Raw genomic sequence first — 14,969 nt, 5'->3', positions numbered from 1 at the left:
AGTGTTGAAAGTGTCTGGACAATATCATGTCGACTTCTCTCGCTCTTCATTATCCTCCATTCTCTGCGTCAAGTCGTTCTTCTATACCAGATGCCACGGCCTGACCGCCAATCTTCTCTTCGCTATGCCTGCTATGACAGATGAAAACGTTCTAATCAAACAATGCCGCTGAAGCGATTTCACAAAGCCGGCGGAACAAATTCAGTCATTCTCTCTTCTCATCTTTCCTCCTCATGAAAATGAATATGCTCGGTGAAAGGTGCATGTGCTCAAGAACGCCCTGTTGTACATGCCTACCTCAGCGCACTTTCCTTGTGGACAGTCGCTGGAAGGTGGCCACTGAAGACTTCCTTTTGGTGTTTCGCTCAAAGCGCTGTGATGAAAGCTCTCTCATATGCTCGGACCCGAGAGATGCGGGTCCTAGTGTTTGGATGCCGTTCGGCAGTGGGGATCACGGGATGATCGGGTCGCTCCCAGTGGGTGTTGGGATATATTCATGATCGAGACGTGGTAAGCTGTACCTCTTGCTCGCAAGAGACAATTTGCAAATCAGGTGTGATCGGGGTCGGTCTCAGTCATGGCTCAGTTTTGGCGAGCTTGCCGTCGAATAGTCATGTCGTCGTGGGTTTCTCCCGCCTCCTCGGACATGTTACGGAATGCTGGGCTTCCATCTGCACCGGCCTCCCGGCGGATCTTCTGCTCGGGCGATGATCGTCGACGAGGGCTGGAGTAGAGCTTTTCTGTCTCGCGCATTGCATCTTTAATCAGTCGTTTTAGACCACTGACGTATGGGACGATATGCCGAAGAGTTGCCGTGTCAAATGGTACCTTCTTATTAGGACCAGCGGCCGGTGCAGCTCTCGTGAGAGTAGAGCTTGTCCTGGACTGCAGCGCAGCGATGACGCTCTGAGCGACAAGCTCAGAGTCCTTCCGCGGCCGATTGCCAACGGATTTGGCTTGCGGTGTAGAGAGATGATGGTTTCGCGAAGAAGTATTCTCCAAGGTTGCCTCAACATCATTCGCTGCCTGCCGTGACAGAATGGTGTCGTTTAGACTGGGCGATGTTTCTTCGAAAGCGTGCGGATCGAAACCTGGGGATGACGGCGGTGATGTGCCGGGCTCCAGTGTATGTTCCTCGCTTTCCTGGTCCGCGAGCTCAATCATGGCGTCGACCTCCCGCCACGATTGAGCATACGGCCCATTCATCATATCGAGACCAACGGCTCGGATGCGCAGCTCCTTCAGCTCTTCAATCAGCAAGCCCCATTCCCGAAGCAGGCCGATGTTCGCAACCACATTCTCTTGCTGCTCCCTGATAGACTTTGGCACGAACATCTCATGGCCACTGTCGATGCACCGTTCGTCCACACACACAGCATCTTGAGTCGGAAGTGGTGGTGGGTCGAATTCAAAGTCCTCATCCCAATCTTCCGTGACAGCCTTGCTGCCTACGCCCCAAGTTCCAAATTTGTTGGCGACGACAGTATCTCGCTTGCCATCAACATCCGGTACCACTGGCACGCTGTGGCTGCGCGCGTGCATTGCACTCGGTCCGCGACGTCCAGTGGGTCGGCTCCAGCGGCTATCCTGGTCTTTCTTTCCGTGGACCGTCCTTGGTCGGGGTGGAGAATTGGCAGTGTGGCTAGGACTTGGCTGCTGCTCGGCCATGTCGAACAGGTTCGCTCGCTCCTTCAACAATGCGCCATTGCGCTGTGGAGTTGAAACGTTGGAGCTGGAGTTCGCGGATAGCAAGATGGGTCCGAACCGGACTGGAAGGCCTCGATCTGCCGGTAGACGGAATTCATGCGAGTTCGATGGGTGCTGTGAGCCGAGACTGCGGTAAGATAGCTGCTCATCTTCCGGCGCATCCCAGTCAAGTTCGTCAGTGTCTGCCGCAATGTTCATGACCGGCGGCGACGACGAGAAAATATGCAGTCCTCCGGGCCGTGCGGAGGGTGTCGATGTTACGCTTTTGTTGTGCAAGGAGCGCACTGGTGTGCTTACCACACTCTCCTCCTCCTCGATGGTGCTGTGTCGATAGTGACCAAGATATTCGTCTCCCGGAAATTGGCCATCACTAAGGAAGTCCCGAAGTTTTGTGCTTCTTCCCGAAGAGAAGTTTGGTGGTGATTCGTCAAAGATCGTTTCGATGTGAGGCCCTCGTCGACCAGAACTGCTGCGTGTGGTTCGTGTTGGATATGAGTCGTAGAACGTGTCACTCTGGTAGTCGGTGCTGTTGTCCCCCACCGAGCGTGTGTCACTGTCAGACCCAACGGTCGATGGAATCTCGGATGGCGTGGCAGACAGTCGTGTGTGTTTCGTGGGAGGTATCATGGGTGACTGGAGGGGAAGGTCATCTTGGGAAGAGGATCTAACACTTGTGGCAGCAGCCCGCGACTCGACGTCGGTGATGTGCAAGGACTGTAGATCTGCACCGAGACCAAGGTCGATTTCTTTGACGTGCTCTGTTGTTGCCGCGTCGACGCTGCTAGGTGATGAGTAGATGCTACGACGAGATGTTTCAGGGTCGGTAAGATCGCGCCTTTTCGCTGGCCTCTCAGACTCGAGGGTAGAGTTGGAGCTGAGTCGATTCCCCATTGATGCGCGAGAATCGGATGATACTCTGGGCCGGTTAGTGCGTATGGACCTCGATGACCAAGGTCTGCTTTTGCCGGCCGATGATTTTGGCCGCTTCCACAGTGGTTGCGGTCCAGTTGACAATAAGTCACCGATAGAGAAAGATCTCCGTGGCGCAGCGCTTTCCTCGAAATGGACAATCTGGTTCGGAAATGGCGAGGAAGCGGTGCTGCCAGGTGCCTGACCTTCTGTCCCTGCCGCATCATCTTCGTTGATGTAGTGACCTCCTTCGTCCAGCTCAACATCGGCCGGTCTCGTCAAATCCTTAGCGGAAATCAATGTAGGTATGTACCTCCGATCAGGATACACCCGTTTGATGGGATTTGGAATCGCCGTGGCACTTGAACGTCGTGATTGTGCAACGTCCTCGGCGGCGATTCGAGGGGTGAAGTAGTGGCGCCATTGCGTGTCGCGATTGGGAGTGCAGCCACCTGAGAGCGAGGGTTGGGCATTGCGATCTGAGGTATAAGATAGCCCGTGAAGCGAGGCAGAACGCTGATGGCTCGTTGCAGGTCTACTGAAATGTCAGATCTGGTGGCTGCCGAGATTAGTCGTCACAATACTCACCTGCGTAATATGGGTAGTTTCGACCCGGAACCTTGAACAGGCGAGCTCTGGGTATGCACCGACGACGCTCTCTTCACGAGCTTGTTTGGAGCCGAGTTCAGCGGCGTGGTATCCAGAAATATCGGAGTGGTCGACCCAGAGTGAGACACAGCTACCGGTGCGTTCGACAGCGAAAAAGCTGCCGACACCGGACGCGAACTGGGCGTGCGGCTGGAGTCTCGAGAAGATGACATGCTGTTGGAGAATCGACGAAGCCATGTGCTCGACTGCGCCCCAGAATGTTCTCCTCTTCGTTCCCCATTGCGGGATACTGGGCCTCCCATGCTCGCGCTGAAACCTGTGGCTTTTTCCGGCCCGCTTCGTCTCTTATTTGGTATCTTGATGCTCCCCACAGCTCCCACACCGTCACTTTCGCTGACCAGGCCACGCGGATGGCTCGTCGGATTGGCGAACGGCGAGCTGATCGAGTACGCTGCCACGGCGGTCATGGTTCTGTCTGGTGTGGTGGTGGATCGGGGTCGTGTGCTCGCAGATTGAAGATGCTCGTGGTCGTGGTCGTGGCCGTGGTCGTCGTCGTCGTCGTGATTCGGGCGGGCCAGCGCGAGACCAACGGCCGACAATGCTGCTGAAGAGCCGGCAGCACAGACCGAAGACACGGTTTTCATGTCCTCGCTGCCCAGAATGCCAGCCAAGGTGCGATGGTGCGGCTGAAGCGCGTGAACATGGCGGACGCAAGTGCTGCACAACGAATCGAATGGTCCACTACAGCATGGCCAGTACCGGTTCCAAGTCGACGCGGACGGAAGTGGACCGGCGGAGAGGCCGAAGCGTGCGTTTGGTGGGCAATGATGCTTCCAACAAACATGCAGCCTAAAAGCAGAACGGAATATGCAAGAGAAGTGTCGAGGGATGCGCTGGGTGAGGTAATGAAAAGGCACGGTAGCTTTGGCAGATAGTGGAGAGTATAACTTCGTAAAGCCACTGTGAGGTCGCGAGCTAGCTAGCACAATCCTGTTGCAACGGGACGGGAAGCTGATGAGGCTGAGGCTATTACCAAGAATCGGGATTCCAAACGACCGTCAACAAATCTGCCTCCAACTGCCACGAGCGGCGCTACCGGAGTCACCGACTCCCGATCTTTCGCTTGGATACATACAGAGCGGTGCCTATATAACGCTGGGTGTGCTGCCGTGCCACGCTGTCCTGGAGCACAACGATGGCGTACCTTGCTCTGCGATGCGCGTCTCACGGCGGCGTGCCTGGCGGGCAAACATGAGTCGTCCCGAGGGTGACCTGGAAACCTGCCTCATCCCAGGCGTGTTTTCTCAGGGTTGCCCTCGCGGGATTCAAGCCGAACAAATCTTTTGACGCGAGACGTCACGATATAAACTCTCATCACGAGCGTCGATCCACTCGTTGCACGCGAACCACTTCCACGCTCGCCCTACCCCGTCGGGCTGTCCTGGTTCGGCTGGGTCGAGCTCGGCGTATCCACCGCCTTCTCGTTGCCCGAGTGGCTCGCTGCGGTCCTCTGCATGGCTGCCATAGCTGCTGTGTGAGCTGACTTGACGAGGTGTCTGGCACTGTCTGCAGCCCACGACCAGATTTGCGGGCACGGCAATGCGGAAGCTCTCGTGGAACTGACTACGCCGTGGTCGTACCTTATTGTTAGTCGAGGTCACAACATCACCTCGTACCTTACCTGAAGACTGCCCTGAGAGCGAAGCAGGGCTCCCAATGTGAGTGCAACTGACACCTCCATACTATCAGCACAAAGACCAGGACAGCGGCCTTCGCGTTGGAGATGACGATCTTATCAGCTGCCGGAGGTGTCGCCGCCACGACCCATGTGCTTCTCGATAGCGTGACCCGGCGCAGTGGCCCTGACCTTATTACTACAGCAGCGGCGCAGCTCGCTTCGACGATTCTCAATGCTCATGTCACAGCAATACTCGGCGTGGTCTGTAGAACCTTGTCGCACTACTTTTGTTCCATCTGGACTACTGCACAGTAAGGAGGCCACTGTGTGACCGTGTTGCCCGCCTGAAACAAGAGCACTGACGGGGCGAATCATCCCTGCAATATCACAATTAAAGAGGGTCTCCTTGCGTCAATCCCAGCGACTTTGCTGCGCAGAGCTCAGAATCCCCTCTACTGCCGAATCCGGTAATTCCATTTTTCACCCAACTTCAAGATTGTAGAATTCCTCTCGGGCGTACCTTGGCGAATGCGTTGACCACGTCGCATGCGAATCTTACCCGAGACTCCATCCCCTCACATATAGACGTTGAGCATCATCTATTATGTGCGTGATCGACTAGCCTCGTCTCAAGAACCGGGATTAGAGCACAAGGCCGAACATCCCCACACGCATCGATCGCGCAACACGCAATGCAAGGAATGCTCTACCCTGCTAGACCGAAGCTCTGACACCCAGCTGATGCCGTTGCGAACAAACAAATGAGCAGAAGTCCTCACAGATGACAGTTCGTCACGGCGAATGCGGAGAGAGCTCTTAGTGTACCACGAGTGCACCATATGTATTCTATTATACTTTGCCCAGCCGCGTGAGGAATAAAGTTGTCTCCTGCAGTAAACTGTCCCGGAGAAGACCGACAGTCAAGAAATCGTGGCAGTGGACCGGAAAGGGCAGGGCACATGGTACGACAGGGAAGCCTGATCACCTCAGTCTGGTAGAGATGAACTTTCCATTTAAAGGTACCAGGTTCTAATCAAAAATGTGGCTGATATTTGGTGGCACATTTGATGACCGGCCGCCTTGAAAATCTCGGTTAATTGACTGCCCCACTTCCGCCACGCTTACCAAAGTCGGCAGGCTCGCCAAGTTTTCCATACAAACCACCACGGCGACCACACCTGCAGGCTTCTGAACAGCGTCGGAAATAGAATACGCCATCGCTCACTATCGGAGATCCGTCCGGACTGTCATACACTCGGCACCAAGGACCGACCAGCTATTGACGCTCCACTTCGCTTCGAGAAAGGAAACACATCACGGGATTTGCCTCCGCCTGCTCGGAAAGATGCAAGCAGAGATCAGGACGCAGCTTCCGGATGTCGACTCTGTAGTAGTGGACTACGCCGCTGGATATCTCAATCATGCCGCTCGACAATTCAGTGCCGATGGAGATCCTCTGGCAGAGGCGGCGGCTGCCATCGCGCAGTTGCTCTTGTCCGCATCGGGAGATCTATCGCGTGAGAACGAGGCCACAGTCCAGAAGCTCGTGGAGAAGTTTGTCCAAAGACTGAGCACCCAAAGCAATGTGGACGGGCGGCAGCAGGCCCCATCTGCGAGGAAGCTCGATCAAACAATTTCCGTGGCATCGCAGAGAAATATTTCTTCCACGCTTGGTCTTACTGGTGGCGCCGTAGACTTGGAATCAGCCAACACGCGCAAAGTGGAATCCCGGGTCGACAAGAAGAAGCTCGAGAAGGCAGAGAGAAAATTGCGAGCCAAACTTGACAAGAAAGAGTTCAAAACTGTCGAATATGAGGCCTCACGCTTGCTCGATCAGCCGGATGAGCAGATGTCGTACGAAGAATTCTTCATGGCAGTCAACCCACTGCAGCTGGGGTCAGACGCAGCCTCGAAGAGCAAAGACATCAAGGTCGACGGCATCGACATTTCCATCGGAGGCAAGCGGATCTTGACAGACACCAATCTCACACTGGCATACGGACGTAGATATGGTTTGGTGGGACAGAACGGTATCGGTAAATCCACCTTGCTCAGGGCGCTTGCCAAGCGTGAAGTGTCTATTCCTACCCACATCTCCATCCTGCACGTCGAGCAAGAAATCTCCGGAGACGACACACCGGCTTTGCAGGCCGTGCTCGATGCCGATGTATGGAGAAAGCATTTGCTAAAGGAGCAAGAGAAGATCACCAAGGAGCTTGCCGAGCTTGAAGCTGAGCGAGCTTCCATGGCTGATACATCTACAGACGCTGCAAGACTAGACAAGCAGCGTGAGGGTCTGGATATAACGTTGAGCGATGTGCAGGGCAAGCTCGCCGAGATGGAGTCCGACAAGGCAGAGTCAAGAGCAGCCAGCATTCTCGCTGGTCTTGGATTCTCTCACGAGAGACAGCAATTTGCCACGAAGACGTTCTCCGGTGGTTGGCGTATGCGTCTTGCCCTTGCCAGAGCACTCTTCTGCGAACCTGATCTTCTACTGCTCGACGAACCGTCCAATATGTTGGACGTCCCATCCATCACATTCTTGGCCAACTACCTTCAGGGCTATCCCAGCACTGTCTTGGTCGTCTCTCACGACAGAGCCTTTCTCAACGAGGTCGCGACAGACATCATTCACCAGCACTCCGAGCGACTGGACTACTACAAGGGTGCCAACTTTGAATCCTTCTACGCCACTAAGGAGGAAAGGCGGAAGACGGCAAAGCGCGAGTACGAAAACCAGATGGCAGTGCGCGCTCATCTGCAAGCCTTCATCGACAAGTTCCGATACAATGCGGCAAAGTCCTCAGAAGCGCAATCCCGCATCAAGAAGCTGGAGAAGATGCCGATGCTGGAAGCACCAGAGAGTGAATACGAGGTCCATTTCAAGTTCCCCGAGGTCGAGAAGCTATCGCCTCCGATCATCCAGATGGACAACGTCTCCTTTGGCTACACTCCTGACAAGATCCTCCTGAAGAATGTTGATCTAGACGTTCAGCTCGACTCACGGATCGGCATCGTCGGTCCCAACGGAGCTGGTAAAACAACCGCGCTCAAGCTCCTCATTGGAGCACTGTCGCCCTCATCCGGCTTGATCTCTCAGAACCCTCGCCTGCGAATAGGGTTCTTCGCTCAACACCACGTGGACGCCCTCGACCTGAACGCCAGCGCAGTCGGATTCATGGCCGCAAAATACCCTGGCAAATCCGACGAAGAGTATCGCCGACACTTGGGAGCGTTCGGTATTACTGGTATGACTGGTCTGCAGAAGATGGAGCTTCTGTCCGGAGGTCAAAAGTCCCGAGTTGCCTTTGCCTGTATCGGACTGCAGAACCCGCACATTCTCGTTCTGGACGAACCTTCTAACCATCTCGATATCGAAGCTATGGATGCTCTCAGTGTGGCGCTCAATCAGTTCCAGGGAGGTGTGCTGATGGTCAGTCACGATGTGACCATGTTGCAGAAGGTGTGCACGAGTTTGTGGGTGTGTGATCAAGGAACTGTGGAGCATTTCCCTGGCACCGTGAAGGACTACAAGAAGCGTATCACGGAGCAAGCGAATGATAGCGGTGTTGCGGTACAACATTGAAGGCCGGGCACATAGATTAGCTTGTGAACATAGCTCTACGACCGATCACGACAATGCTGCACATTGGAAGATTGTCTGTTGTACCTCGCCATCGAACGTAAAGTCGTGCCTGAGGCACCCCTCAGTCCAAGTGGGGACAGCTCGGGCTTTTCAAAATTGACAAGGAGAAGAGCTTGCATCAAATCCACCACACACCTCGAAATCATCAAACCTTTTTGGCGACGGGCACAGGTCGTCAGCTCACCAATCAGTCGCAACGGTGTCTCTCCCTTTGACTCCGCGTCTACTCTTTTCTTCTTGTCGCTCCTCTTCCACCACTGCAGCTGGTCCTGCGTTCACCAGCCGATCCACCTTCCGAATCGTCGGTGTCTTCCTACCAACCCCACTCCGCACATACGCCAGCAAGAAGAGGATGCCTCCCAAGAAGGAAGTGAAGCAGGAGAAGCTGCTGCTGGGACGACCTGGCAACAGCTTAAAGAGTGGGATTGTATGTAATGGTGCATAGTGCGTGCTCTGCGCGTGGGGAGTCCGAGGACATGCTAACAATACCGCTCAGGTCGGACTCGCGAACGTGGGAAAGTCGACATTCTTCCAGGCGCTCACCAAGTGCTCGCTTGGAAACCCTGCCAATTTCCCATATGCCACCATTGATCCCGAAGAAGCGCGTGTCATCGTTCCCGACGAGCGATTCGACTGGCTGGTCGATCACTACAAGCCCAAATCGATCGTTCCTGCAAACTTGACTGTTTACGATATCGCCGGTCTCACACGAGGTGCCTCAACAGGTGCTGGTCTCGGAAACGCGTTCTTGTCACACATCAGAGCGGTCGATGCCGTGTTCCAAGTTGTGAGATGTTTCGACGATGCCGAGATCATCCACGTGGAGGGCGACGTCGACCCAATCCGTGATCTCGAAATCATCAGCGAGGAGCTCCGTATCAAGGACACCGAATTCGTTGAGAAGGCACTTGAGAACTTGGCCAAGCAGACTCGCCGTGGAGGTCAGTCTCTGGAGATGAAGAAGCTCAAGGAGGAACAAGCTACAGTTGAGAAGATTCTTGAAATGCTCAAGGCGGGCAAAGACGTACGGAAAGGCGACTGGGGTCCAAAAGAGGTACGTGTGCTGTTCTCCACCATTCACCACCCTCCACCAGTTTCACGGATGAACCAGAGATCAAATCTCTATAATCCCAGCTCTTCGAACCCTCACCATACAACGCAAAGAGGTGTAATGAGAGGACGTCCTTTCTGATCAGAAACAACAACCGCCATCACGAAGCCATGAAAACATCATCAAAACCGTTTGCTGACTTAGTTGGTTCAGGTTGAGGTCATCAACCCTCTTTTCTTGCTCAGTGCGAAACCAGTTGTGTTCCTCGTCAATCTCAGTGAGAAGGACTACATCCGCCAAAAGAACAAGCATCTTCCCAAGATTGCGGAGTGGGTGAAGGAGCATGCAACCGGTGATCCCATCATTCCCATCTCAGTATCTTTCGAAGACCGTCTTACGCGCTTCGAAACGGAGGCGGATGCGGAGGAAGAGTGCAAGAAGCTCGGCACAAAGTCTGCGCTCCCAAAGATTGTGACGACCATGCGCAAAGCTTTGAACCTCGGATCATTCTTCACGACCGGCACAGATGAGGTCCGACAATGGACGATTCGGAATGGAACTAAAGCTCCTCAAGCAGCTGGTGTCATTCACGGAGATTTCGAGAAGACCTTCATCCAGGCTGTTGTCTACAACTACAAGATCATGAAGGAGGAAGGCGACGAAGCGGCAGTAAAGGCCAAGGGCAAAGTGATGACCAAGGGCAAGGACTACGTGGTGGAGGATGGAGATATTCTGCTCATCAAGGCGGGTGCGGCCAAGGCATAAATCAGGCAAAGAGAATTGCAGTTGCGGTTGAGAGGAGACGCTCGCGCGAGAAAGCCGAGTGCAGATACCAAAAGTGCCCAAGTCTGTGGCTGTTGATGACACCAGGACGGGAGTCAATAGCTTCCGTCCGAATGAAACGAATTACCCTTATTGTGCCTCCGATCGACGTGTTCATGTCACAGCCAGAGCCCAACTGCTCATCATCGACGCAGAAAGCCGCTGTGCAATGGCCCAAAGCACTAACGAGGAGTACTACTAGGTAGTAGTCAGGTCCCGCACAAGGTACTGCGGCTGATTGTCACATGCTTGCTCGTGGGCTGTGATCGGCGGGCCGCCTGGAAACCTGAACCATCGAAGTGCAGCAGCAGGGTTCGCAACAATGATCACACATCCCCCGAACGGCTTTCTTGGAAGGGCTCATGAGTTCTCACCCGTTTCTGAAACAAAGCATCGTTCTTCGTCTTGACCTCACCTCTGCATCACGTTTTGCCGACTTCTGCGCCGTCCACGTCGACCGACAGTAACCTCAAGCTCTACCACAACGCCAGGCACCGAGCTTTCACGTTCACGACCAAATCGCATGCGATCGATCGCATCCAGCAAAACGAGATGATCACCAGCGCGGAATGATCCCTCGTCTGCAGTCTGATGCAACCACTCAATCCCTACTTGCGCGCCTTCTTTCGCAGTGCGTTGCCCACCCAGTGCCAACCACCAAGTCATCATGTCCTCCTTGTTCCCACCACCGAAGTTCTGCTCCGCTCCAAGGACCGCGACACCAACACTACATATGCTGATCTTGCTGGAACCGAGGAGTTCCTGGCGAGCCATGTGCTGAGAGTACCGGGCGGTGTTCCTTCTTTGGGTGGATCTGGGAAAGATGGAGGAAATGTTCGGGAAAATAAGAGCAAGGCGAAGCAATACTCCACCATCAATGGCCGGACTGTGGTGGTCAAGGACTCTTTTGTCTACAGCAACAAGGGCTTCAAGACTCTGAATCAGGCGCAACTTCTCGTCGATACTGTTTATTATCCGGACGCGGCAGATAATCAGCAGTGGTTGATCTATTACATCTCGCGACCTCTTATCGGTGTTTACCAAGCGAATCCCATCATACCAGCTGTCATCAGTGACGAGCCTAGCAAAGAGCGGAAGAAATTGCTGGCGGAGGCTTCGAGCGATGCGGCGTCAATCACGGCGACGGGTCCACCTCCACCTAAGAAGAAGGAAGTGAAAACGTTTGGAGACCTTCTGGCTCAATTCCCTATGATATCGCGGCAGATGCAGCATGGACTGGAACAGGTCATCCGAGATTTCATCTCGGCAAACAACGCTCCTTTGCCAAAGCCAAAGTCAAGACGATGCTCGATGAGCTCTCAGCTTTCTGGGCCTTCAATCAGCGACTCGGTTTCTTCGTTGAAGTCGTCGGTGTCCGGGACGAGTACGATTCATCCAACGGCATTGGAGCTGGAGCCTGAAGAGCAATCGTTACGGACGTCGCTGGAGACTGCAATAATCACGGCTATCGACCTCTTTCAGAATGTCGACAAGCAGCAGCTCTCGCTCCTTGGAGCCAACACCGAGCTTACTGGGCCGGCAGTTGAGCGTTTGATCGAGCGCTATGTGACCGAGCAGGTCCATGACCAGACTCTATTTCCACGAGTGCGTGCGATGCGAAGGCTGGACGATCACGACTTGGAATCCAAAATCCGCAAGATGGTTGACATTGATATCGCGCAGGTTGGAGTGCCGATCCCGGACGGCATGCGAGGCAAACGTGCCTTGGCAGCGCGGCTTGCAAGAGGCGTTCACGTTTTCAAGAAAATGGGCGTCGCGGCCAGCCCACAGGAGATGTTGGACATTTTGCTGAGCACCCAGAAGGCCATCACCGCCGCTGACAATCTCAAAGATGGTGATGGAAACGACTCGTCGGGACACCCGGAGGTGTCTCCATTGACGATCAACGCCGATGTCTTAGTGTCAATGCTGCTGGTTGTTGTCATACGCAGCGGCGTGAGACACTTGCACTCAAGGCTGCTCTACATGCGCTATTTTATCTTCATTGATGAAGTTGAAAGTGGCGAACAAGGCTATGCTCTGGCGACATTGGAGGCAGTCTTGGCTCACTTGTCGGGTGGCTCAAGCGCTCTTCGCAAAACAAGCAGGCGGAACAGGCTTTTGTGGCAGGCGGTCAAGACTGGAGATGTACGAACTGTCGAAGAGATCTTACAGCCTCGCATACTGTCGGGTGAGGACTCGACCTTGGCCAGATCGCCCGTGACGTCGGATCTTGAGGCCTCCGACGAGGAAGATATCTCGGGCGACATCTCGAGCCTGGACGGTGCAGATCGTGAGGGCGAAGCCTCCAATACCGCGATCATGACCGACTTTGCTGCTGTCAACGGCTCGCTACAGCACGTCTTTCCCTTTCAAAGGCCGCCCACGCCACTACCAGATAATGTGGAGCGAAAGGTGACCAAACACGTGTCGCTAGCCTCCTTACCTCGGAGCCTTTCGGTATCTTCAGCGTACTCTTCCAGATCTCATTCTCGTAATAAGAGCATGGATTCAGAGACGAGTACTGGGATGGGGGGTGATCTGTCCACAGCAACGCTTTCGCAGACGCAGGACTCTGAGGGCAGCTCCCTCTTGATGATGGCTGTCGATGCTGGAGCAACAGCTACCTTGAAGCTCCTCCTCAACATGCCAGCACATTTCCGCGCTTCATTCGTTCTTGAAGATGCGAACATGGATGGCGCAACGCTGCTCTCTGCTGCCGTGCAGTCCGGCAATCGCGCAATCACCGATGAGCTTATCAATTTCCTGGAGAGGAACGCCTCAGCAGACGAGTTGCGGCACTACCTTGCCATTGAGGATAACAAAGGAAGATGCTTCGCGCATTACCTGTTCCACCAGCCTCATCTGATACGCAAATTTGGAAAGAAGCTTCCTTGGCGGTTAAAGGATAAGAATGGACAAACGCCACTGTTCGCGCTGTGCAGATCCTATGACCACGAGCAGTACCACGCAATGATTGAGGAGGCCTTGGCTTTAGCGACCGAGACGCAAGGCGACGGTGAGCCACTGCATCTGGATGATCACGTCGACGCCAAAGGCAACACGCTTCTGCACATCACCAACGATATGGCCTTGAGTCTGAAGCTGCTACGACACTCCGACGCAGATGTAAATGCTGTCAACGATAAGCGATTCACGCCTTTGATGGTTGGAAGCAAGTATGGCCGCATTGACCTCGTTCGAACGCTATTTGGCGATCCGAGAGTAGACATGACGCTGAAAGATCTCCGTGGATTGACTGCAGTTGAGCTTGCGAAGGACGACGACGTTCGCAATCGCATCGATGATCTCGTCCTGCTCTCTTCTCCGCCGGGCAAGGACGGCCGAATGACGACTGTGGTGCGCTCCCTTTTCGTCGAGGATGCCACCATCCGACTTGTTCTGAAGTCTGGAGCTCCCAACTCTGGCGGCACCATCACCGTCACGACTTGCAGACGCTCGGTGAGCGACTTCGAAAATCTGTCCAAATGGCTGTCGATTGAATGTCCTGCGAGTTGGCTTCCAACGAATTTCGACCTGCCTTCACCATTTCTGCTCCCGTCGCGACCATCGCGAACTGTGTTGAGGGACACCCAGATCAGAATGGACAACTTCTTCCGCAACTTGCTCACGCATGGGACATTCTCGACCCATGAATTGGTATGGGAATTCTTTCTCGTCCCAGAGCTTGATATCGAGATGCTCGCAGAACGGACCAAGCGCAAAGCCGAGGCACGTGTCGAAAACATTAGAGACGACTTCGAGCCCATTACGGACACTCAAGGCGTGCAAAACTTTGTCGTCTTCGCGCGAGAGCAGGTCCGCGGTGTCACGCAAGCGACGAAGAAGGCCATTCGCTTGACGAATAGGCAGAGAATGCTGTACAACGACTTTGCGGAAGCACAAATGTTGTCTTCAAGTGCTCTCTCAACTGTGGCCTTCCTGCCGCAGGAATACACGAAAGCATTCGAGCGATATTCAAAGGCATTACAATCGAGCGAAGCCTCGCCGTTGAGCGGACTTTACTACGCTCTCCACTCCATTCATTCATCCAGCTCGGCCATTCAAGTCGCGACAAATAGACCCACCTACCTCATCGGTAGCATGGCACAAGCGCAGCGAGCAATCGACCGAAGCAAAAGCTCCATCTCCCGCTCCAACCGCTGGACACCCAGCATTGGACTGTTCGAAGATGCAAAGCGTGCTGTGGCGATGGAAGCTTGGGACAAAGCGGCCAAGGCTAGAGGCGAGCTGGAGACGCTCGGCTGTGAACTGAGCTATACTCAGCAGACTATTGCGGGTGAGCTTGCGGCGTGGCAGGACGAACATGTAAGAAGTGGACGGGCGATGGTGAAGAGGTTGGCGAAAGAGTCGATTGTACGAGAGAGGGCGAGATTGGAGGGCATGAAGAGGGCTCTGAGAGAGATTCAGAAGGAAAGAATGTAGGCATACGGATGGTGTCTCTTCTTTGACGACTTAGAGTAATTGTAATGCTAATGACTGACGAACGACACTGCGGGACTATTCTGAGCATTCACTTTGGTCCT

At 54.2% G+C, this 14,969-nt stretch overlaps 4 protein-coding genes across 4 annotated transcripts; 3 read left to right on the top strand and 1 right to left on the bottom strand.

Moving 5' to 3' along the window:
- Positions 1-582: 582 nt before the first annotated feature.
- Positions 583-4,966, bottom strand: MYCGRDRAFT_107550 (uncharacterized protein; the record flags this gene model as incomplete). The annotated part of the gene is made up of 7 exons (XM_003856549.1): positions 583-3,132; positions 3,205-3,438; positions 3,624-3,966; positions 4,361-4,370; positions 4,430-4,463; positions 4,653-4,848; positions 4,902-4,966. 7 exons carry the CDS (start codon positions 4,964-4,966, stop codon positions 583-585), a joined length of 3,432 nt encoding a protein of 1,143 aa, XP_003856597.1.
- Positions 4,967-6,098: 1,132 nt separating this feature from the next.
- On the top strand, positions 6,099-8,489 carry MYCGRDRAFT_67008 (ABC transporter domain-containing protein; the record flags this gene model as incomplete). The annotated part of the gene is made up of 1 exon (XM_003857042.1): positions 6,099-8,489. The coding sequence occupies one exon, from the start codon at positions 6,249-6,251 to the stop codon at positions 8,487-8,489; it is 2,241 nt and encodes a 746-aa protein (XP_003857090.1).
- Positions 8,490-8,679: 190 nt separating this feature from the next.
- On the top strand, positions 8,680-10,365 carry MYCGRDRAFT_67005 (uncharacterized protein; the record flags this gene model as incomplete). Its single annotated transcript, XM_003857043.1, has 3 exons — positions 8,680-8,976; positions 9,046-9,603; positions 9,814-10,365. The coding sequence occupies 3 exons, from the start codon at positions 8,902-8,904 to the stop codon at positions 10,363-10,365; spliced, it is 1,185 nt and encodes a 394-aa protein (XP_003857091.1).
- A 657-nt stretch (positions 10,366-11,022) lies between these two features.
- MYCGRDRAFT_20072 (uncharacterized protein) lies at positions 11,023-14,844 on the top strand (the record flags this gene model as incomplete). Its single annotated transcript, XM_003857044.1, has 2 exons — positions 11,023-11,667; positions 11,719-14,844. Coding segments are annotated over 2 exons (3,771 nt in total), but the record flags the coding sequence as incomplete, so codon positions are not given.
- Between the last annotated feature and the right edge of the window lie 125 nt (positions 14,845-14,969).

The sequence above is a fragment of the Zymoseptoria tritici genome, chromosome 1 (genome assembly GCF_000219625.1).
Source record: "Zymoseptoria tritici IPO323 chromosome 1, whole genome shotgun sequence".
Taxonomy (NCBI): Eukaryota; Fungi; Ascomycota; class Dothideomycetes; order Mycosphaerellales; family Mycosphaerellaceae; genus Zymoseptoria; species Zymoseptoria tritici.
Note: the sequence above shows the minus strand (reverse complement) of the source record. Positions and strands in the feature narration are given on the sequence as shown.